The 21,582-nt window shown below is 35.2% G+C and overlaps 5 protein-coding genes across 14 annotated transcripts; 1 reads left to right on the top strand and 4 right to left on the bottom strand.

Annotated features, from left to right (window-relative positions):
• Window positions 1-2,860: 2,860 nt before the first annotated feature.
• Window positions 2,861-4,230, bottom strand: LOC108209643 (vacuolar protein sorting-associated protein 28 homolog 1). Of its 2 annotated transcripts, none has more exons than XM_017380654.2 (2): window positions 4,096-4,230; window positions 2,861-3,827 (listed from the first exon to the last, which is right to left on the bottom strand). In XM_017380654.2, the coding sequence occupies exon 2, from the start codon at window positions 3,727-3,729 to the stop codon at window positions 3,097-3,099; it is 633 nt and encodes a 210-aa protein (XP_017236143.1). In that variant the 5' UTR covers window positions 3,730-3,827; window positions 4,096-4,230; the 3' UTR covers window positions 2,861-3,096. The 2 variants fall into 2 exon arrangements, with proteins under 2 accessions (XP_017236143.1, XP_017236142.1); XM_017380653.2 differs by having other exon boundaries at window positions 2,861-3,735; window positions 4,096-4,227.
• A 21-nt stretch (window positions 4,231-4,251) lies between these two features.
• LOC108209644 (uncharacterized) lies at window positions 4,252-7,163 on the top strand. Of its 7 annotated transcripts, none has more exons than XM_017380657.2 (6): window positions 4,288-4,405; window positions 4,495-4,632; window positions 5,926-5,989; window positions 6,114-6,182; window positions 6,344-6,435; window positions 6,793-7,163. In XM_017380657.2, the coding sequence occupies exons 2-6, from the start codon at window positions 4,602-4,604 to the stop codon at window positions 6,855-6,857; spliced, it is 321 nt and encodes a 106-aa protein (XP_017236146.1). In that variant the 5' UTR covers window positions 4,288-4,405; window positions 4,495-4,601; the 3' UTR covers window positions 6,858-7,163. The 7 variants fall into 7 exon arrangements, with proteins under 7 accessions (XP_063944386.1, XP_017236146.1, XP_063944388.1 ...); XM_064088318.1 differs by lacking the exon at window positions 4,288-4,405 and adding an exon at window positions 5,176-5,282 and having other exon boundaries at window positions 4,412-4,632; window positions 6,114-6,170; XM_064088317.1 differs by lacking the exon at window positions 4,288-4,405 and adding an exon at window positions 5,176-5,282 and having other exon boundaries at window positions 4,412-4,632.
• A 50-nt stretch (window positions 7,164-7,213) lies between these two features.
• On the bottom strand, window positions 7,214-7,861 carry LOC108207811 (berberine bridge enzyme-like 28). Its single transcript, XM_017378242.1, has one exon. The coding sequence runs from the start codon at window positions 7,859-7,861 to the stop codon at window positions 7,214-7,216; it is 648 nt and encodes a 215-aa protein (XP_017233731.1).
• Window positions 7,862-10,740: 2,879 nt separating this feature from the next.
• On the bottom strand, window positions 10,741-13,200 carry LOC108209349 (polyubiquitin-like). Its single transcript, XM_017380200.2, has 2 exons — window positions 13,042-13,200; window positions 10,741-12,471 (listed from the first exon to the last, which is right to left on the bottom strand). The coding sequence occupies exon 2, from the start codon at window positions 12,469-12,471 to the stop codon at window positions 10,867-10,869; it is 1,605 nt and encodes a 534-aa protein (XP_017235689.1). The 5' UTR covers window positions 13,042-13,200; the 3' UTR covers window positions 10,741-10,866.
• A 1,147-nt stretch (window positions 13,201-14,347) lies between these two features.
• Window positions 14,348-21,353, bottom strand: LOC108205801 (tyrosyl-DNA phosphodiesterase 1). 3 transcript variants are annotated; one of them, XM_017375875.2, is made up of 17 exons: window positions 21,215-21,353; window positions 20,918-21,097; window positions 20,546-20,815; window positions 20,236-20,400; window positions 19,535-19,595; window positions 19,043-19,119; window positions 18,705-18,962; window positions 18,188-18,277; window positions 17,808-17,942; window positions 16,934-17,083; window positions 16,046-16,149; window positions 15,620-15,673; window positions 15,443-15,533; window positions 15,281-15,355; window positions 15,041-15,188; window positions 14,845-14,961; window positions 14,348-14,561 (listed from the first exon to the last, which is right to left on the bottom strand). In XM_017375875.2, exons 1-16 carry the CDS (start codon window positions 21,233-21,235, stop codon window positions 14,867-14,869), a joined length of 1,974 nt encoding a protein of 657 aa, XP_017231364.1. In that variant the 5' UTR covers window positions 21,236-21,353; the 3' UTR covers window positions 14,348-14,561; window positions 14,845-14,866. The 3 variants fall into 3 exon arrangements, with proteins under 3 accessions (XP_017231364.1, XP_017231365.1, XP_063944384.1); XM_017375876.2 differs by having other exon boundaries at window positions 14,861-14,961; XM_064088314.1 differs by lacking the exon at window positions 14,348-14,561 and having other exon boundaries at window positions 14,732-14,961.
• Between the last annotated feature and the right edge of the window lie 229 nt (window positions 21,354-21,582).

Raw genomic sequence — 21,582 nt, 5'->3', positions numbered from 1 at the left:
AAACAAAAGCAGCGGTAAATTTCGTGTTGTAGTAGTAAATTTTTTTACTCTTTTGGTCTGTTTTCTGTTGTCTCTTTTGGTGTGTATTCTTTTTTGTCATAGTAGTTGTAGCTTTATTCCTGATTTTTTTGTCATACATATTTGGTCTGGTTTCATAAAAATTAAGTATTGATTTAAAGTTTTTTTATCATAAAGGTATGTTTACAACTTTGTTAATGGTTGTAGCTTGTCATTTTTTTTCGTCTAATGATGATCACTAATGTTTGTTTAATTAAAGTTAATACTCCCTCCGTTTCTTTTTCCTTTTCTTATTTGTGATGTCGGTACTGTTCATAACATGAGACAAATTACTAATTTACATCTAATCTATAAAACTAAATATAGTCATGAGTGATCTTGTTAGATTCGTATTCACAAGTACTTTAATAAGATGAAGTTTTTATATTTAATGCTACTACGAAATGAAAGATATTAACGATCAAAAGTACATGTTGGCAAACGTGAAAAGTACAAACAGGAAAAGTATTTAGAGACGGAGGGAGTACATGACAAAAGAAAAGGTTAATATAGAAGCAAATCAAACCAATATTTTGGAAGCAAAAAATGAATAGCTCTTATTTTATATAAAAATAATAATTTTAGTGAATTAGCACAAATATTATTAGTTTTTTCTAATGAAAATATAATACTTTATACTGTAACACGCATAAAAATGTCTCATCTATCATGCATACAATGATACAATGCAAAACTTGAAAAGAAAAGGTAAATAAAAAAGATTTTCTCAATTTTAGAATATATGAGCATTTATTTATTTATATATTTCTTACAAAATTTGATTCGCTTTTTTTTAAAAGTCTTCCCTCCTAAATTCTATTATTTTCTTTATTTTCATCCATTCCGTTCCATTCCATTTACCCCTACCGGACTCATTTGTTTCAAAGTCTTCCCTCATGACTTCTATTATTTACTTTTACTACTCAGTTCATTCAATTCACCCCAACCAAACACAATATATAAAATAATATAATTGTAACTTCTAACTAGTTAATACATAAAAAATATGAGAAGACTTTAAATTAATAAATTATGAGCACCTAAATACTCTTTAAAATTGAGGAAAGAGGGAAGAAACTCCTAAGTCTTTAAAGAGTATCAGCACTAATCATATTTTTTTAGTTTAAAATTATAAATTTATTTGAAAAACTTTTGAAATTTTATTTAAAAAGCCTGTTAAAGACAGTAACGGCCCTTTGTGTACAATGTAACCATGTGAGCTTCTATGGCACCGAATAAGCATTGTGTTTGCATGAGTAATAACCGATTACAAAACAATATCGACAAACTGGTGTGACCTTGAGAGTCGGTCCGCTATAGTATGATTTTGGTTCGGATAATAATGCCCCTGTATTTTGTAATTCTGGTTCAGATATATTGCCCCTGTATTATTGATCCACTATAATAACACGTGACGCTGGTATTTTAAATCCAGGCAATCCCTACCAACACCTACCTTGAAACCTGTAGAGGGCTCAGCAGATAGCAATCAATCTCAAAGCGTTGTAGATCACAGAGCGTCATGCATAATGCCTATCAAAAAATCAGAATAATATCTCCACGATGTTCCTTATTACTCTACAAACACCATATACAAGGCTAGAAAATATTTCAAAAAATCGAGTTCTCAAAAGAATTAGAGAAAGATCCTCTGTAGATGAAATTAGAGAAGTATCAACTGCATCTGCACCACACCAAGTTCTCAATAGATAAAATTGTGTACCAGTTGGAGGGCATTCTGGAGAGCACTATATTAGAAGTTGATATGTAGGCAATAGTACCTTATACAATAATATTACCTCACGTTTCTTCATTGAACTAGTCAAGTATTTCGAAGATAGAAGACAAAACAAAGGCCAGCTGAGCAATGGTGATGTACTAACTTAGCTGTACAGCTGACTGTCTTTTCACACAGGCAAAACAACAAAACTTCACCTAAACTGTTCATCAAGGATTTTTCATAGGCTTCTATGAGAACCTTGTATGCCGTTGTGATGTTGTTGATAATGTGACCGGCAAAAAACTGTACATAACTATGAATACATACCAGAAAGTGATGCCTGCCCTGGAAAAAGAAGTACGAACCCAAGTAAAGGAGTTTATGGAGATCACCTTTTGGCAGTTCACACTCCACACTACATAAATATGCATCGTCACACAGGGATTTTATAGTCGACTACATGGTCATTGCTATGAAAAGCTGAAGTGTGATTGAGTTCATGGTAAAGTAGAATATAATCATCTAACTGAAAGATCATAAACCTGAATCCAAGTAAGCAATGCCAACTGAGGAAGATGATTTCCAATCCTCTTGACATGTATATGAGGATGCTTAAAAATTGAATTTAAGGTCAATTGACTATGTGCCCATGAATGTCTTAAGCACTTGAGCATTATATCTAAGTCTACTGAGGAGATCTACATGTCTAGAAATATACTGATTCATAAAACAAATGTTGGATTTGATATATATAGAAGGTTTGTTATCAAATTATCATCAACACTGAAGATCCATTATCCCTCCTCTATTTATAAGCCTGCCCCTGTCAATCTATCCCATTATATAGAAGAGCAACCCTACAAAGAATACTATCTAACTAAAAAAATTCTAAGCATCCATCTCAGCTAAGTTGTAGAGTGAATATCAAAGTAGAGAACAGGTGATGGTATGCAAGTAACCCGGGTGCAATCAAATTCTTGTAAAACTTATTTACAGAAACTTATTTACAGAACAAGACATCTATATTTGGACAAGTGTGGAATGAGACATCCTAATCTCATGTTATACAGGTAGAAGCTTCAATAAATCATCAAGCAAAATAAATATGATTGCAATTCTACAAATACATTGTTCATACTAGTTACATCTGTCAGTTGAAAACCAGTAATTCAGCCACTCAAACATACCTAAGTTACAAAATCAGTAGTGAATCTCCAAACAAAACACTGGTGTGTTAAGAACTAATGAGCGAAGACATAATGATACATAACATTCAGGCATTAGAATATACCACTTATTTACACCATACCAGAATCACACTAAGTCCCAGCAGAAGGCAAAGCCGCCATAAAAGAGTTGTAAGACGACTCCAAATCAAAGTGAAGCTGCCGCGCCTGCTGCTCCGTCAACTCATCTGCTGCCCCCATCTTCGCCAGCCTCACAATCCACTCTTTCATCTTTACCTTCCCCTCGAAATCAGGCCCCAACAAATTCAGCTTGTTAAGCGAAGCTGACAAATCAGACAACAATGGATGAACTTGATCAACAGCCACCATATTCAGCTTCAATGAATCCATAGCCGTAATAAAATTCTGTACACATTCTGCAACAACAGAAGCCGAAGCAGCAGATGAAATCGCAGCCGCCGCTCTGTGCTCCACTGTAGCAGGTACGCCAGAAACCACCAAACGATTTATCGCAGCAGGACAGTCCAATTTGTAAGTCTCGTGAAACTTCTCAACACTGGGAATCGCATACTTAAGCGTAGACGATAAGGTCTTAAAATGCGCAATCAATTTCTGGCACTCAACTTCATACTCCGAGGACGAAATAACATCCCTGACATACGCTTTTTCAAGCTTTTCAGTAGCTTTAATTATCGCAAACAACTCCGCAAAATTCTCATACATCTCTCTTTCTTGCTTATCATTCCACAACTTAATAACATCCATTTCCGACTGCGTGTGTACACAATATATAAATAAATTCTAGGGTTTATAATTGGAGAAGAGAACGGGACACGCGCAGACACAAGATCAAGCCTACTTCACTGAACAAAATTACGCAATCATCAATTACAAATCAGCATCTATTTACACATATATACACACAAAATCAAAACAAAACCTACGCAACTAAACACGAAAAATCAATCTATTTCGTTCCATAAGCAGAAATTAACGAATTAACAATATGAAACAGATATAAAAATTTAAAGGAATATTGAACAAAGCGCACATGACTTTTGTGTACATCTGTATCTACACAAAAAAGCAATTGATAAAGGCATATAAATAGGGAGGGAGAGAGAGACTTACAGCGAGATATGAGGGGGAGAGAGAGAGAGGGAGGGGGTTAGTTGTTTGTTGTACGCTTGCAGAGACAGTGAGGTTGCGTGTGGGGTTTAATTGAAGTGCCATCCCCCCAATCAATTTGTGAAAAGTCTTCTCACGTGACTTGCACGTGCCTTTTTTGTTTAATTAGGAATTTTGAAAGAGCAATTGTTTTCAATCAATGCTGAAACATATATAAATTGATTTAAATTTTTGGTTGTTGTGAAATAGTGTTGATATGATATTGCTTCTCTTTGAGTTATCAAGACAGGGATTTCAATGGTCTGCGAAAAGTGTAAGTGTGTAATTTTGTATGATTCATTGTGTGTGTGTGTGTTAATGTGTGTAGGTATGTATTGTGTGAGTTGGATTTTGATGAATTAGGGTTTGTGAATTGAAATGAGGTGAGAAGAAGCTGGGGAAGGTGATCGTGCCGGATAAGTGGAAAGACGGTGCCAGCAATACTACCGAAGGAGGCGGGCGAAAGATCAATGAGAACAAACTGCTCTCCAAGAAAAACAGGTATCCTCTTCTTTTTAAATTTCACGAATGCTGCATCTTTTGTACATCTTATTGTAGTTTACATATATGTGTGATGTACTGATGTAGTATGTAATTTTCAATTGTGTGAATTAATGTTGTATGTTTTTAATCTTGACGATATGTCTTTGTTCCGAGTGACATGTTTGGTAGTGCTAACAAATCGTACAGAAGGCAGAAATTAAATCGGAATCTAGGTCAACTGATTACACCAATACATGTTTGCTAGTTTGAACTTAATGATTGTCAAGAGAAAATAGGGAGCAAAATTATGAACTTAATGATCAATTGATAATAGGGACTAAAAGAATACTATGAAACTTGTATTCTTAGACTTATATTGATGTCATGAATTGGCTATATAATCTTTAAAATTTGGGTTGATTCTGTATAACATGTTTGATGCTGCTTCCAAAAGTGTGTAAAACATTGTGTTAGAAACAAATATGTTCTTAACATAAAAACTACAGAACTCAAGAGTCATGCAATTTACAATGATTCTAATATGTATGCTTACTGAATTAGGGACTGTATAGTGGTGGAGTATGACCTGGGCAGTGGGCAACTGTGAAACAAAGTCATCTAAGTAACTGCAAGTTTCTGAGTAATGTCCAAGGTTGTGCATATATAAGGTAGGATACAGAGTTGAGCTGTTTCCTATTAGTATCTCTGTAATTTGGAGTTGAAATATAGGATCCAAAATTTGTAATGCTTGTTTATCATATACAATGTATCATTTTCTGGTACAGATTATTAAGTAAACATTTTAAGTTCTGACCTAAGAAGTAAAGAACTATGTGGGTGTTTGGTAAAGACTTATAAGTCCAGCTTCTGAATTATAAGTTATGAGCACTTATTCGTACCGTTTGTATAATAAGTCAAGAAGCACTTATAAAAAGTTAGGAATGCTACTTTTTGTTTCAGGGTTTCTACTTATTTCCCAAACACTTTAATCACTTATAAGTCTTATCTTGCTTCTAACTTTTACTCCACTTATTTATTTTAAGCAAGAAGCATTTATTTTAAGCTCATCCAAACGGCCCCTATATAAGTTCCATATATTAATATACATTTGTTCCCATCTAAAACCTCTGGTTTCATGCACAAGTATATTCGGTGCTTACATATACATGTACTCTTGGCCTTTGGGATGTTTGATATTCACATGCTTCGCATATTGTTCAGTTTCACATCCTTGCAAGTGATGTCTTGTAGATTAAACTATTGTGTTCTTTATTCAGTTTATCATGTTTTCTTCTTTTGCTATTGTTGAAGGTCGTACTAGTTTGTGTCCTCCTATGAATACTAAGTATTCCAATTTCAAGGGTGGAACTGCAGTGTAAGTTTCTTTTTGAGCTACTCATATTTCAGAATAAGCACCAATTACATTGTTGCAAAATTAAGATATCCTTTATTATCAATTTCACCAATATTCTTTATTCATTATCACTGTGTTTCTATAGAATGATATGGCTGCATGTTGAGATACATTGGTTGGCCATTGACCATGGACCTAACACGTATGGCACTCTGTAAGGAATATGGTTACTTTTACCTGATGATATGTGATTTCATATGTATGCTCGAATGTGGTTGCCCTGTTTAGTGTACCATTTATTCACAAATCTTGGTTACTAGACTACTTCTACAATTTTATTTTTGGCATTTACTCTATAAGGTTACAATTTTGCAGATGGACGCCATATGGGACAACAAAATGCATTATCTGCAAGCAGCAGGTGCACCAAAATGGAAAATACTGCCATACTTGTGCATACACCAAAGGTAGTTATTATGCTAATTTCAAGAATGAGCTAATAGCTAGATTAAGGATATTAATTAAACAACAGTTATATCACTAATTATTAATAATAACTAACCCTTTCAGAAGGTAATTACGAGGCTTTACATACCAGCAGACCCTGTTCTTTAACTTAATAATTACTAGAAAACAACTAAAATAAATCAAATAACTATTACATCCAGTAAAACAGTCTATTTGCATAGAGTGTTTTACTTTGTACAACCAAGTCGAACATGTTTAGTACGCTTGTCTTGCATGAGTTGCATCAGTTTTGTCCTGCTTTACTAGTCTATAACTTCTTATTCTAGACTATGTTCTAAAGTAGCTTAATTCTGCAGGTGTCTGTGCCATGTGTGGTAAGCAGGTCCTTGACACCCAATTATACAAACAAAGCAACGTGTAGGTGGTTCCGCGATGTTGGCTCTCTACATTGTTGGTTTTATGCTAGTTGCTGAATTCTGGGAAGAGATGATTGTTCCAAACCTTATTAGTCTTTAGCTGGAGGTCTAAACTTAAGTTTCATTGTCAGATGGGATTCACTGCACGTGTACTTGTCATATCAATGTTAACACTAATATTTCCATATGCAGTAAATCCACGATGATATTTCTGTAAATTTGAATGTAAAGGCAGTTCTTATTACTTTGCGAGAACCTGTAATGTCGTGCTTCAGATCTTTATTATGTGAAATCAAGTGGTATGGAAATCAGTACATCCTAGGAAAGCATAACTACATCAACACATGTTAATTGCTCTTGTTTAGGATATTGATGGAAAAAGAGGGATGCTTTGCTCATGGTGGAAGATATCTTGGGGATCAATGTCATTCTTCACTTGAACCAACCTCTTGAAGTTATTCTTGAAGTATCTAGTACCCCAACTGCTAGCTTCTTCATAGCTTTTATTGCTTACTCCCAAGTCAAGATCATTAAAGTTAACGTAAGAACGTCTTGGATTCTTAGAAACATGAGGAGTTAAGTATTTAGACAAGCTTCTGAGCCACTTCAAACTTTTCTTTTGAATTGATACTGTTGTATTCTCATTCCAGTAAACCCCTTGATATAACATGTACAAGTTCCCAGCTCTGTGTGGGAATGGAATAGCTGATTCCGTAAACTTATCCATTTTTCCACCATATGGAATCATCAACAACTCTGCAGCTCCTTCCTCTTGCTGCATTAGCCTTTTCCACATCCCTTCAAGGCCTTTCACAGAGATAGGCTCCTCGACATAGTCTGTCTTCGCCTTGAAATATAACTTTGGAGCTAAGTCTCTGTTCATTAACAAATTTAATGACTCTCCTTTGGGAAAACCAACATCTCCTGCAAACCAGAGAGTAGATTTAATCCAACTCATCTCATGGCAGTCTTCTTTAGTCAAGCCTAACTCAGGAAATCCCTTTTGCATGATCTTTAGTAGTCTGTTAGCTCGGCCAAGGAACAAGGACTGGAAAGAGACAAGAACAGTTTTGTTCCTAACCTCTGGAGTTAAGTTTACAGGAGTGATTTTCGCTCTGATGTACAAATTTCTATCTGTCTTTGCTGCAAATGTTTGATATTTATGAACAAGTTGGGTTGCATTTTGTTCTAGAGTCCTCTTGACCTCAAAAAACAGTGACAATGATCGGCACAGGAACTAATTTTATCTTCCAGGACAAAACAACTCCATAGCTAGATGCTGTTCCTCCTCTAATTGCCCAGAACAGATCCTCGCCAATAGAACTCCTGCCAATATAGATGTTACCATTTTTGTTCATAAATTGGATATCGACGACATTGTCAGCTCCCAGGCCATATTTACGCATCAAACTGCCATATCCTCCTCCACTTAAGAATCCACCCATGCCAACACTAGGCCATGTACTTCCTGGAAAGCCAATAGTCCTGTTCTTCTGAGCAATCCTGTAGTACACTTCGGAAACAGTTGCACCAGGTTGAACCCAGGCAAAGCCATTTTCAGCATCAACATCGATCCTGCGGAAATGAAATCAAATATTACGAATGGGACAGCTGAGGTGTAAGAAAGACCCTCAGAGTCATGACCACCTCCTCGTATCCTAATCTGCACGCTGAATTCATATGCACAACTATAGCCTATTTGCAGGTGAGATTCGTCTTTTGGGGTAACAATAGCTAGAGGTTTAGGTGTGGAAGCCGACAAGAATCGCAGATTTTGAATTCTGGATTGTAGTAGGGAATTGAATGAAGTGTTAACAGGGGTATATACTACATCATATGTAGTGACATCCCGAAAATGCTCAGCTACAAGGCACTCCGTGAAGTTGGAATAAGAAGAAGCCTTATTTGGAAATATAAAGAAGAGAAAATAAGCAAGTGATAGCATAGAAGAGATACAAGTCTTCATCTTGATTGGACTGATTAATCTTACATAAGCTGGTTTTTATAATGCACCTATGGAGGTACTGACCAAGTGGGACTGGGGTTCCCATTCCATATCACGAAATTGCTAATTCAAACACCGACACATGGGTTTGAGACTCCGATTCTCATTAACCCGGTTTATTAATCATAAACCAAATGCCTTCAAATACAAGGGAAAAAATGTGTACATGAGGACCTCCGATGATGCCTGCACCGGGTATGGCCTCACAGAGACACTAGGCAGCAACGCAGTTAGTTAAACATAGTGATTAAGTTAAATGAAAGTCCACTAGTTATTAGTTATTAGTCAATGTTTACGAGCAACTGGAGAAAAAGAAATACTAGTAGCCCACGAATACTGGATCTGAATGGCAGTCCCAAAAACTGAAGAATGAGACAAGTATGCAGAAAAGTATTAATCGCAACAAAGGGAGAGAATGGTTTTAGTTGTAATTAAGGTGGTCAAGGTCAAGGCCGATTGCTAGCAAATTCTTGTTCCTTTTCATTCTGTACGTGGTCCATTCGAGTCTTTGGTTGCAGAGTAGTGCAGAGTTGTTATATATTGAGCAGCTCAATTTGAGCTAGCCATGGCACATTGGCAATTTGGCACCAATAGCTAATTCAGCCTGCTCCATTCAATCGGATGCCTTTTTTATGACTAATTTATACTATTATAATTATTAATTTTTATGTTTGAGAATTATAAATCTAATTTTAATTTTTTAAAAAATTATGAAACTGCTGCTAGTCAGTGTTACAGAAATCGAGAATCGGACCTAATCGGCTGAGCTACCGATTCAGGGATTAATCGGAAATCGGGGATTAATCGGAGGGATTAATCGGAGTGAAAATCAGATTTATTTTAATATTAAAATATTATTTAATATTTAGTTATTATTATATTAGCTATTTAGTAACTAATATATTTACTATATTCATAAACTCTATAATTATTCATATTTAAAGTAATATAGTATTATAATTTTAATAATTTATCATATATACTTCGATTAAGAAATATATAAGGATTAATCGGATTTCAAAAATCGGATCGGTGGCCGACCTTGCAGGGGATTAATCGAGGATTAATCGATTAAATCGGGGATTTTTAGAACACTGCTGCTAGTTGACAAGTTTACCGAAATAACAGAATATTTAATATGATCATTAAGCGTCATGCCCGGTGCATCATCTTTCTCGTCTCTCAATTTTATTTTATTTTATTTTATTTGTTACTCAAAAGGCTCCCATTCAACGATTAATAATAGATCAGAGACTCAGATTTATCAATTTTTACTTACTCGTTAGTCCATTGTATCATCGTGATGCGGATGCCCCCGCCCGTTGCACATGATAATATTACGAAAACACCCATGCCCTTTTGTATAGATAAACGTTAGACAAACTAACGGCGGTATTCTTTTGATCGCTCTTCGGTATTTAGCGGAGGTCTATGATACAGAGGAGTTTAGGTATACATACAACCTGCAATTACCTCAAAATTACATTATAATCATTTCTGTTCTATAATTATATTATAATCATTTATGAGGGTGCCTTGCATAAGAAAATAACCACTTTTTTAATTTCAAATTATAGAGATAATCAAACTTATAAAATCCATCACGATTAAAATAAATTATAGAAATAATCACACTTATTTTTAAGTACACATGCAAAAGACTATCAAGTTAAAGAAACAAAAATAGGTTGCATGTTTTTATATTCTGATCATCACCATAGCAAATACCTGAAAAATCATTAAGCACTATTTTCGTTATTCGAACTTAGATCTAAACCGGTTGTTGCAATCTAGACATAACATAGACATATATCAGGGATCTTCAACACGCATATATAAATGTTATATAAAACATAACAATTACTTGAAAACCAACAAGCAAATTACTAAAAAACAAGTTTATTCACCAACACTTGAATAACCACAGTAACTGTTCTTCCCACACAAGGAGCTTAAACAAAGTTCATAAAAAAAGGACAAATTCATCAGACACCAACTAGGAACACTGCTCAGAAATTGCCACCACGGAGACGCAAGACCAAGTGAAGGGTGGACTCCTTCTGGATATTATAATCAGCCAGAGTCCTACCATCCTCAAGTTGCTTTCCAGCAAAGATCAACCTCTGCTGATCTGGAGGAATTCCTTCCTTGTCCTGGATCTTCGCCTTAACATTGTCAATGGTATCTGAACTCTCCACCTCTAGGGTTATAGTCTTGCCGGTCAGAGTCTTCACGAAAATCTGCATACCACCACGGAGACGCAACACAAGGTGAAGGGTAGACTCCTTCTGGATATTGTAGTCTGCAAGGGTCCTGCCATCCTCCAACTGCTTTCCAGCAAAGATCAAACGCTGCTGGTCTGGTGGGATGCCTTCCTTATCCTGAATTTTTGCTTTGACGTTGTCAATAGTGTCAGAGCTCTCAACTTCAAGGGTGATTGTCTTCCCAGTCAGGGTCTTGACAAAGATCTGCATTCCACCACGAAGACGCAACACAAGATGGAGTGTAGACTCCTTCTGGATGTTGTAGTCGGCAAGGGTCCTGCCGTCCTCCAACTGCTTACCAGCGAAGATCAACCTCTGTTGGTCTGGGGGAATTCCTTCCTTGTCTTGGATCTTGGCCTTGACATTGTCAATGGTATCTGAACTCTCAACTTCAAGGGTAATAGTCTTTCCTGTCAAGGTCTTGACAAAAATCTGCATACCACCACGGAGTCGGAGAACCAGATGGAGTGTTGACTCTTTCTGAATGTTGTAGTCTGCAAGAGTCCTGCCATCCTCCAGTTGCTTACCAGCGAAGATCAACCTCTGCTGGTCTGGGGGAATTCCTTCCTTGTCCTGGATCTTAGCTTTCACATTGTCAATCGTATCCGAGCTCTCAACCTCCAGGGTAATAGTCTTGCCTGTCAAGGTCTTGACAAAAATCTGCATCCCTCCACGGAGACGGAGGACCAGATGGAGTGTTGATTCTTTCTGAATGTTGTAATCAGCTAGGGTTCTTCCGTCCTCAAGCTGCTTACCAGCAAAGATGAGCCTCTGCTGGTCTGGTGGGATCCCTTCCTTATCCTGGATCTTAGCTTTCACATTGTCAATAGTATCCGAGCTCTCAACCTCAAGGGTAATAGTCTTTCCTGTCAAGGTCTTGACGAAAATCTGCATCCCTCCACGAAGACGGAGCACAAGGTGAAGGGTGGATTCCTTCTGAATATTGTAATCAGCCAGAGTCCTTCCGTCCTCGAGCTGCTTTCCAGCAAAGATCAATCTCTGCTGGTCCGGGGGAATGCCCTCCTTATCCTGAATCTTGGCCTTGACATTGTCAATTGTGTCTGAGCTCTCGACTTCCAGAGTGATCGTCTTTCCGGTCAACGTCTTAACGAAGATCTGCATACCCCCGCGGAGACGGAGGACAAGATGGAGTGTGGACTCCTTCTGGATGTTGTAGTCAGCCAGAGTCCTGCCATCTTCGAGCTGCTTACCAGCGAAAATAAGACGTTGCTGATCAGGAGGAATGCCTTCCTTGTCCTGGATCTTGGCTTTGACGTTGTCGATTGTGTCAGAACTTTCCACCTCCAAGGTGATGGTCTTTCCGGTCAGAGTTTTCACAAAGATCTGCATCTGCACATCACATAAACACAAAATTAAAACAATTTTTATCAATTCAACAACTAACGAATTTCCAGATCCGCATCCGTATTTACATAACACACGCAATAAAACCTATACGATGAATCAATTGAACATCACGTTTTATCAATTCAGCAACTAACAAAATTCCAGATCATCCGCATATACATAATACACACAATAAAAAAGAATCAATTAAACATCTAACAAAATTACAGATCAGGATCTATATATTTTCCATAAGTATGTAACGAAATTATCATGTAGATCTGTGTATATATTGTTACAAAATTAGAGGAACGAATTGATGCGTTCAGATCTTGACATAAACTTACAGATAGATACACAATCAGATGAACAAAGACGATGTATTCAGATCTGTATGTACATGTAAAGATTAATACATAATGATACGAACAAATCACCTAAAAGAGATCGAAACATACGAACAAACAGACGAACAAATACAGATCTTAACCAACATCTATAGCTTCTATCTAATCAATAGAGAAATAGCATATATAACGCAGAGGCGAGAGACAGAGAGAGAGAGATATTTACCTTGCAATTGAAGAGAAAAGAGATTTGTTGTGTTGGGTTGAGAGGAGAGAATGAATTGTGAGGAGACGAGGGGAGGGGGGTGTTTATATAGGAGAGAGAGCTAAAAAAGAATCCGTAGAAATAGAGGCGGTGAAGGAAAGAGCGGATATGAGTTGGGACACGTTTGCGGTTACGTATTAGGTTACGTTTTTGTAACCACTGAATACTGATGTTGATTTATTTATTTTGATATTTTTATTTTTATGCTGTATTATTGGCGTAGTCTATTTTTTAATAAGGATAATTGGATAAATTTGGGGTCAGTGTATTATTGGTGTTTTGTTTTGGGTGGCCTTGGTAACCCCGCCTTTACTTTTGATTATTTTATTTGTTTGACAGATATTCCGCCCCCCTCCCCATGATATTTTTCTAGGAGATTCATAACAGGAAAATAGGTTTGAAGTCATTCTCATTCCTCTAAAAATATTATCCTTATTTGACGAGATTAATAATGAATATATTTGTATTCGTCATCCTTGTTTGACAAGATTAAGTATTAGATTAAGAAATACAAATAATCTTACATAATTTTAAATTTGAGGAGATTTTATTAATCAAACTTCTTAAAGCTTCAAACTCTTCCGCACGAGGAAAAAGTTATCATGGAATTTACCCAAGTAGGGGTGGATTTTAAGAATAGTTACGAGGAATAAAAAAACTTATTTTAATTTTATCTATATTTATATAAAATTACATATATATTTTTTACTCGCTCCATCCTAAATTGTGTGTGACCTTATTTGATTAGTACGGTATTTAAGAAATTAAAAGTTTGACTTAACGGGAGCCACAAAAATGAGATAGTGGCTGTTAAAATAAGTGTATTATATGAATGTGTGGTTGTGATATATGTTATAAATGTATGATTCATTCTTTTTGGAACATACGAAAAAGAAATGAGGTCTTATAAAATGAGACGGTGGGAATATAAGAAAACTAAATCAACAACTCAAAAATAATTTAAGTTAAAGTAAATTATTCAAAAATATTTCAATCAAAAATATTCATTACATCCTTCAACCAAACAAATTATATCAAAAATGATACGTCCTAATTTATATGACTTTACCACTTTTTGCACATTTATTTAGATATATAAAAGAGGTACTTGTAAATAAAAAAATCGTGATTTTTATTTTATAAAAATTTAAACTTTAAACGTTTATACAAAATAAATATTATGAAAAAATATTATATAAAAGTATATTTATTAAATACATTGAAATATGTGCAAAAAGTAAACTGTTCGCATAAAGTGAGGAGGGAGTACTTTAAATCTTTAATCTCATATCATACTAACCCATAACAGGGAAAACTGATTTCTAATAGAAATAATCTAGAAACTAAAAACGGGTAAGTTAAATGATTATAATAGTTTAAATTTATTGAAACGAATATGAAGTATAAAGCATAATCCTTAGGTTGTAGGCTTGTAGCCTCACACCCGTCCCAGAACATACAGCGTCCCGTTTGACCTAAATCTGCAAATAGAGAATATTAAATACCTGTTAAAACACCTGATTTAAAAAAAATTACTTGAATGTTAGATTTTATTTTTCCGGAATTTCTTTATTCCTCAAAAATAAGTATAGCCATGCTCATCATAGTCGAGATAATTCTATTGCACAGAAGACATTTATGCACAATACTCTTCCAAAACCCACCGAAAGAACTCATCTTTAAACCAGGAATAGATAAGTCTTACATATGTACAATAAACATTTATAACGTCATGGTAAGGAAATCAAATAACTAAGAACTCACACACAAGGAGTCTGACATCTTATTAGCCTTGAGTGGTGTAGAGTTGAACTTGTCTTGGCCAAACTTGGCCATGCACATCTTTCTTGTTGTATCGCCGGTCCCATGACCACGGAATGTCTGGACAGACACAAGAAAATGATGCTAGCGTTTAGATATATGGGAGTACAAGATTTTTTAAGCAAAAGGGAAATATAACCTTCAGAAGAATATCGTTGTGGCGGGAGTTCGTAAGGCACGGGTAATGTGATCACTTCTGATATTTTTGTATTCTTGTTTCCTTCCCATGACAAGGTAACCAGTTTTGTTCTCTCTGCCTCAGAATTATTAGCCATCTCACATTTACCCTATAGATTATAGAAATGAGACTTTTTGTCCAACTAAATGAGGATAATCATAATTCATATATGTAAATCAAGAAAAAAGGTTAATTTGTTACCTCTGATTGATTTCCATTGTCTGTACAAGAAAAGCTGCACCCATGTGGTTTAGAAGGCAAAAACAGTACTCCAAGCTGGGATTGTTTAAGAATTTGAATAATAATATATCCCTACAGCTGAAAAACTCTTGCCTACATTATACAATATTTTAAGTTGGATACCTCATAAGAACGAATCATTAACTGAGAATTATTTTTCTGTAGTGCACCCCAGGCAGCTTTGCTTAGGTTTGATGAAGTGAGAAGGAACCACCTGTTTTGGTCATGAATAGTTGGAATACAAAGCCAATGGTTGAGTTTTGGAATAAAAATAAAAAGCATGCCTGTGAGGAATCTTACGCAAGGTCTTGGCCATTATAACGTGCAAACGTCTTTATATGTGGCATTGCATGACTGAAACAAAAGACTACCTGTTAGTCTCATTTACAAGTCGATGAAAAGAAGATATCCTAGAAAACTTTTCGAGGATTATGGCAAATTGGCAATCAAAGGATGTATTAATAAATACATTTAAGTCTTGAGGATTGAAATGATTTTATTACAAGATATCATAGCAGATATTCATAGAGTGACGAGCCTTCTCGTCTTGCTAATAAAATGCTAATAGAATTGTTCATGTAATACACAATTCTGGAGAAGTTAATCACACTTTTTCTTAGAAATATATTATCTGTATATGCGAGACATGTAATGTTATACTACTGAAATGAGCGAATTACGTCAAGAAACATCATCTTATTACATTCTTTAGGTATGAAACCATACCAACGACCTGAGTGGCGTGCTTTCCATTTAGCCCAATACTTCTTTAAAAACTCTTTTTCAACGTTCTTTTGTGGACTTGGGATGGCATTTCCAGCTGCATAGCCCTAAACAACAAGCAGCCTTCAATCTTCGCAAAGCAGAAATTTCCATACAAATCAATGACCATATACCAGAGAGGAAAAATTCCTATTCGATGAGGTATAGTTCAAATATGTGTCTTTTCTTTTTCTATTCTCCTACCAGTAGTTCTTTACACCCCTATATTGTCCCTCAATGTGATTAGGCCCGATGGTAATTAATTTTTCCCACCAGTGAATTTGGAAATCAGTAATTGGTATTAGAAGCTACACTATTCAAATGACTTGTGAACATGAACATTAAAGCTTAATTATATGCGTGCACACACACACATAAGTGAGACGATGGAAGACATATAATAATTGAACTGTACCGCCACAATAAGAATGAGCCCAATACATAAATGATAACATTATATTACATTATGTTCTAAAATGATTAATGAAAGCTTGATAATGTTAGGAACTCGATAATAATTAATCTACGTGAATAGTACCGAAAGACTACAGATGAGAATTCAAGGGTCATGGAGATCAACTTGTAGAATTTAAAATAGGGGATGGAAACCTACCTCTAGCCAGAATATAACAAGTATGGTGTATATCCAATTATGAATAATCATAAAACAAATATATAAAAATCCGGCCACCTCATGGATGGAATATACAATCCACCTTTCACTGAGCATGAAGTTTGCTACATTTAACAAAGATATACCATGAACAATTAATATTGTCAAAGAAAGGCACATTGGACAGTTTTCTACACACAGAATTAAAAAACCAAGGTATGAGGTCGGAGATATTCTACCTCTAGTGAACATCTGACATCTTCTACAGAAGGCCAAATTATTAATGGCTGCCCCAGACCTAAAGGCTGTTGATCTTCTGACACGCCAGATGACATAGACGATGCTAGTTCTGTCATCCATTTCTCATCCAATGAACCTAGTGATGAGAACTGCGATACAGCCAGATTATGAAGGCTTGAAAAGAACCCAAAAAAATTATTGTGCAAGATACAGTCAGGTCCTTAATATTAACTTCCTTTGCTACATATGACATATTGAAGAAATATGCAGCATCTAAAAATTCCATATAAGCACAAGCTGGTAGATGATAACTTTGATGAGGTTACATATATATTTTATAGAATGCCAAGTATTACATACAAAGGGGGATTTCTTGAAGGCTAACTACTATCCATATCATCAATATTAATAATAATATTTACAAGTGACAAGCAAAAAAGAATATGATGAAATAAATTTATAAGGACGAACCCATCTGTAATATTCATACAATCCAGGAAAGGACCAGTATAAGGTGCACCATGCTCTTTCCCCCTCACACCCTCTACCATAATTTTTGGCTGTATAAGTTTTTGGTGCGTTGGTTTCACAAATTCCTCACTTGTATATAGTTACATTAAGTAAATTATAGAGTGGACAAACAATATTTCTTAATAATAATCCTCTAGCCTACCATCCATCACTTCCACATTTCAATTACCCGTCTAATTAAATTGGTATACGGAGGTGGCATAGCCTACAAAATGAAGCAACAATATCAAAATCTTGGCTTCACTTCCATTTAGCTTGTTGGCTACATTTACAATAATCCATGGGTTCGCTTCTATAAATGCTATTTAGGATATCAATAACTCAAGCACTCAACAAATATACCTGATAAACAAGAGGGGCCTTCCGAAACTGCTGGTCAAATATACTTTCCTGCAGAACAGTCCTTAGTTTCATATGCCCCCACTTTTTCAAACTGGAACCTGAGTGGTAACCAGGGACAGAAGCAATCAACCTGACCTGTAATAATGTATTATTAAAAATAACAACTTCAATACAGTTTTCAGGAAATAGAATCATAATCCATGTCAAAATGCTGAAGAAATTTAGGACAGCTCAATGGAAATCTAGCTTGATGAGTGTGAAATAAGGAACCAAGTTCTTTAGCAAACTATCCATATCATCCATCAGATTTTTTAAAGTAGAATATATTAAGGGAACACTGAAGAAAACAAAAATAAGAAAAAGATAAATTAGAAAATCACCGTTGCACTGCTGTAATCAAATCTCCTGAAAAACGATGCATTGATATTACAGTTGCCAAGGCCTGGCAAGCTGACAGAAAATTCTGGCAACTGCAAATAGTCATATAAAATTTATTACAGATAGAGAAGAATATTGTAAATAATCCTGGAGACCATATATTATAATAGTTGCAGCATTTTGTAACAAAAAATGTTGCAGTGAGGACGCTATAGGTGATCGCTATTGAAAGCAATATTATAGTATAACACAAGACGATTAATTTTCTTTGGTTTTTGTTAGAAACCAAGACCTCTTACAACCAAGAGAAGAGAGGTATCTGTTAAGTTAGGCCTTCAAGATAAGATGAATTGGTTTTCACCTATGAATAAAGCAGATTGTACAATGCGTTGCAGATTTGAGATATGAACATTATAATAAAAGCTATTAGGAAATAGCTCCTTTTTCATAATCTGGACACAACCTTAGAAATAACATTGAAGCTGATAATACAATCCATGGTACATTAGTAGTGTGTACCTTCAATGCAGTCAGATAATCAACTAGGTCACTTTCAAACCCAGATCCTTTATTTGGAGGATTAGAATTCTTCCATGGGAAATCTTGCATCCATAACCCTTGGCTTTTGTTATTCCAATCAACATATATTAAGTTTGCTGTATGGACAACGATCCTTACTCCTTGAGGATAAACAAGAAACATGGCTTTTGAATGGTGTGTCCCATATGAAATCGGTAATGGGGGTTTGTGTAAAATCCAATTTGCACACTTCTTTCTCTATAAAATAATCAGCAAACAAGGCTAAAACTTGTGTATAAACCACAGCACAAGATAAAAAATCTTAGGCTACTGCAAACCTTCATGTACTCCAATGTACCATCACCCTCTCCATGCACAACCAGAACATGAGGAACTTTATTAAGTGTTGTACAAGCTACATTATGAAAGGAAAAATATCACTGTATGTCTATATCAGGATTTATAGTAACAGATCCACATCTTTAGAAATACACAACCACTTGATAATATAGTTGCAAGTGAAAGCCAATTAAAATTCCAAATCTGCTTGAGTTTACTAAAATAAAATTACTTTAGATAATAAACATTTTAATAAGACACATCTGATTATAAAATGATTATGAAAGTGCAGAAAAGTCCTTATAATTTAATCTTAACACAGCATTTATCGAATATGATCAATGACAGAGAAAAAAAAGCTGATTATACATACTAACAACACATTACACTCTTTAAATTAAAAAGAATAACTGATTAATTATTAGTCACAACAGCAGCGGGAATAAATACCATAACCAGCACAAGACTTAAAACTATATCATAGAACTCACCGGAAGTCAACCAGTCGATGTCTACCATATAATTTGAAAGGATAGCAACTTGTACATTTCCCTACAATGAAGTTCAAAAGACCTTCAACCAGTGGTGGATCTATAAACATATTAATCCGGGGGCATAATATAACATAACGATATTATCGAAAGACGGGTTTAAAATAAATGTAAACAGAGACTAAAAATTAATCAAATTTTAAGGTCAAAAAATAAAAAATACCGCCAATTTTGAATCATAAATTATTTTAACCGCTTAAGTAACTAAAATTTGATGTATTATATGATATTTGAATGAAAGTTAGGAATTTTTTATTCTAGTTTTTGAGAGTTATGTAATTATTTAAAGGATACTGAGTAAAATAAACACAAACTCGGCATATAAATTCAAAAATTATACTAGTTATTTTTTTATTATGGGGGCATGGGACCCCAGGGGTCCCAAGGTAAATCCGCCTCTGCCTTCAACCAATCTTGAGAATCTAATATACCAATAAACATGAACAGGTAAAACAAAACTGCGAGTGAATTCTGAACAACCTTGTGGTTTAGCAACAGGCAATATCAAATTTTTTTGTCAAAATTAAAAATAGTGTTATGAATCATATGATTATTTGCTCAAATCAATTCAAGTACCAGAAATGAATAAAGAGACATATACAATCCATTTGAATAGCACCAGATGAGGATGAAGATAGTACCTGAATCACATCACTAATAGAAACAGCATTTGTATTTGCCCAGGGGGGGAGCCCTTTTACTTTCATAAGACGGAATGTTGATGGTAATTTATCATTAGTAGGGCTGAAGTAACGGATAGTCTCAGCAGATCTTCCATGCACAGGGCTCCCATTGTTAAGCTCAGCCTGAACAATAGCGAAAGAAGCAATTGAATTAGTGTTATCATATAATCACTTTGCATGCACAATGAAAACATTCTCAACTATTAAACAGAAGCATCTACTTCAATGTATTATGAAACATATCGAGCTGCACCTAATAGAAAGAAACCTGCAAATTTCTGGCAAATGCTTCGTCTTGAGAAACCTGTTTTGCCCTCTTCCGACTAACTGATTCATCTTCTTCACCTACTCTATTCCCTTCACTACAATCCCTTTTCTGACTAATCGGTGCCACACTATTTTTCACACCCCAAAACCTAAAGAAGTGATACCCAGGTATCAACTCAATAACATCGCCATCTTTAATCACACAACTCTCCCTCGACAAAAGCTTCTTCCTTTGATCATTTGATCTAACCACCACCGGGTTCGACCCTTCCTGCACACCAAACACGTCAAATAAAACCCATCATCACAATTCACGTTCAACTTCACACAGAACAAACATCAAACACATTGTGTGCATCAACCTTAAACATACCACAATTACATGGGCCCGGCCATCCGCAGAAGCAGTAACGGAAAGATGCTTCCGGCTGAGCCTTTTATCAGCAACCGGAACAGAATCACGGCCCACAATATTGGGCCCATTTACAATTGGGATTCTAGGGTTTGAAGTGTTTTCTTCTAGTTTATCATTCAGAGGAACTAAGAATCCAATCTTTAACAACAATTACCAAAAAGAGAGCTCAGACTAACATAATCATACAGATATACATATATCTGAGATTATAGTGTTTAATTGAAATGATAAAGATAATGTAGAACAAGATTGTACCTGAGGGGAGGATGCAGCCATTGACGATGAATTATGAGTATGTGAACTATGAGCTTTGTTATTTGTTCTAGACTTCTACTTGTATATCGTTTTGTAAGATTTAATTTTTCTTATGGTATGATGCAATCGGGAAAAGAGTTTGGAATCAATATATATATATATATATATATAAAGGAGGATGCGGGTGGCTCTAGAATTGTTCGATTCAGTGTTCTGATTTTTCTTAAATTTCGGATGAAAAAAATATAATTATACATCAAAAAAAAAGATTAAAGATTCTAAAGATAATATAATTCTTTTTCTTATTGAATTCGAAAGGTAATATACTCTAGAATTCAAAAAATCAGTTTTGTTATTGGAATTTAAAT

This window comes from Daucus carota, chromosome 2 (genome assembly GCF_001625215.2).
Source record: "Daucus carota subsp. sativus chromosome 2, DH1 v3.0, whole genome shotgun sequence".
NCBI lineage: Eukaryota > Viridiplantae > Streptophyta > Magnoliopsida > Apiales > Apiaceae > Daucus > Daucus carota.
The sequence above is the reverse complement of the archived record's forward strand: the minus strand, read 5'-3'. Positions and strand labels throughout refer to the sequence as shown.

Coding starts and splice junctions, on each gene's coding strand:
- LOC108209643 (XM_017380653.2), bottom strand. CDS start 4,197: ATGGCACTTCAATTAAACCCCACACGCAACCTCACTGTCTCTGCAAGC. Junction 3,736..4,095: donor TCTCCCCCTCATATCTCGCT/GTAAGTCTCTCT, acceptor GTACACACGCAG/TCGGAAATGGATGTTATTAA.
- LOC108209644 (XM_017380657.2), top strand. CDS start 4,602: ATGAGAACAAACTGCTCTCCAAGAAAAACAG. Junction 4,633..5,925: donor CTGCTCTCCAAGAAAAACAG/GTATCCTCTTCT, acceptor CTATTGTTGAAG/GTCGTACTAGTTTGTGTCCT. Junction 6,183..6,343: donor CCTAACACGTATGGCACTCT/GTAAGGAATATG, acceptor ACAATTTTGCAG/ATGGACGCCATATGGGACAA.
- LOC108207811 (XM_017378242.1), bottom strand. CDS start 7,861: ATGCAAAAGGGATTTCCTGAGTTAGGCTTGACTAAAGAAGACTGCCAT.
- LOC108209349 (XM_017380200.2), bottom strand. CDS start 12,471: ATGCAGATCTTTGTGAAAACTCTGACCGGAAAGACCATCACCTTGGAG.
- LOC108205801 (XM_017375875.2), bottom strand. CDS start 21,235: ATGGCTGCATCCTCCCCTCAG. Junction 21,098..21,214: donor TGGCTGCATCCTCCCCTCAG/GTACAATCTTGT, acceptor TTGTTGTTAAAG/ATTGGATTCTTAGTTCCTCT. Junction 18,278..18,704: donor ATTATCTGACTGCATTGAAG/GTACACACTACT, acceptor GACTATTTGCAG/TTGCCAGAATTTTCTGTCAG.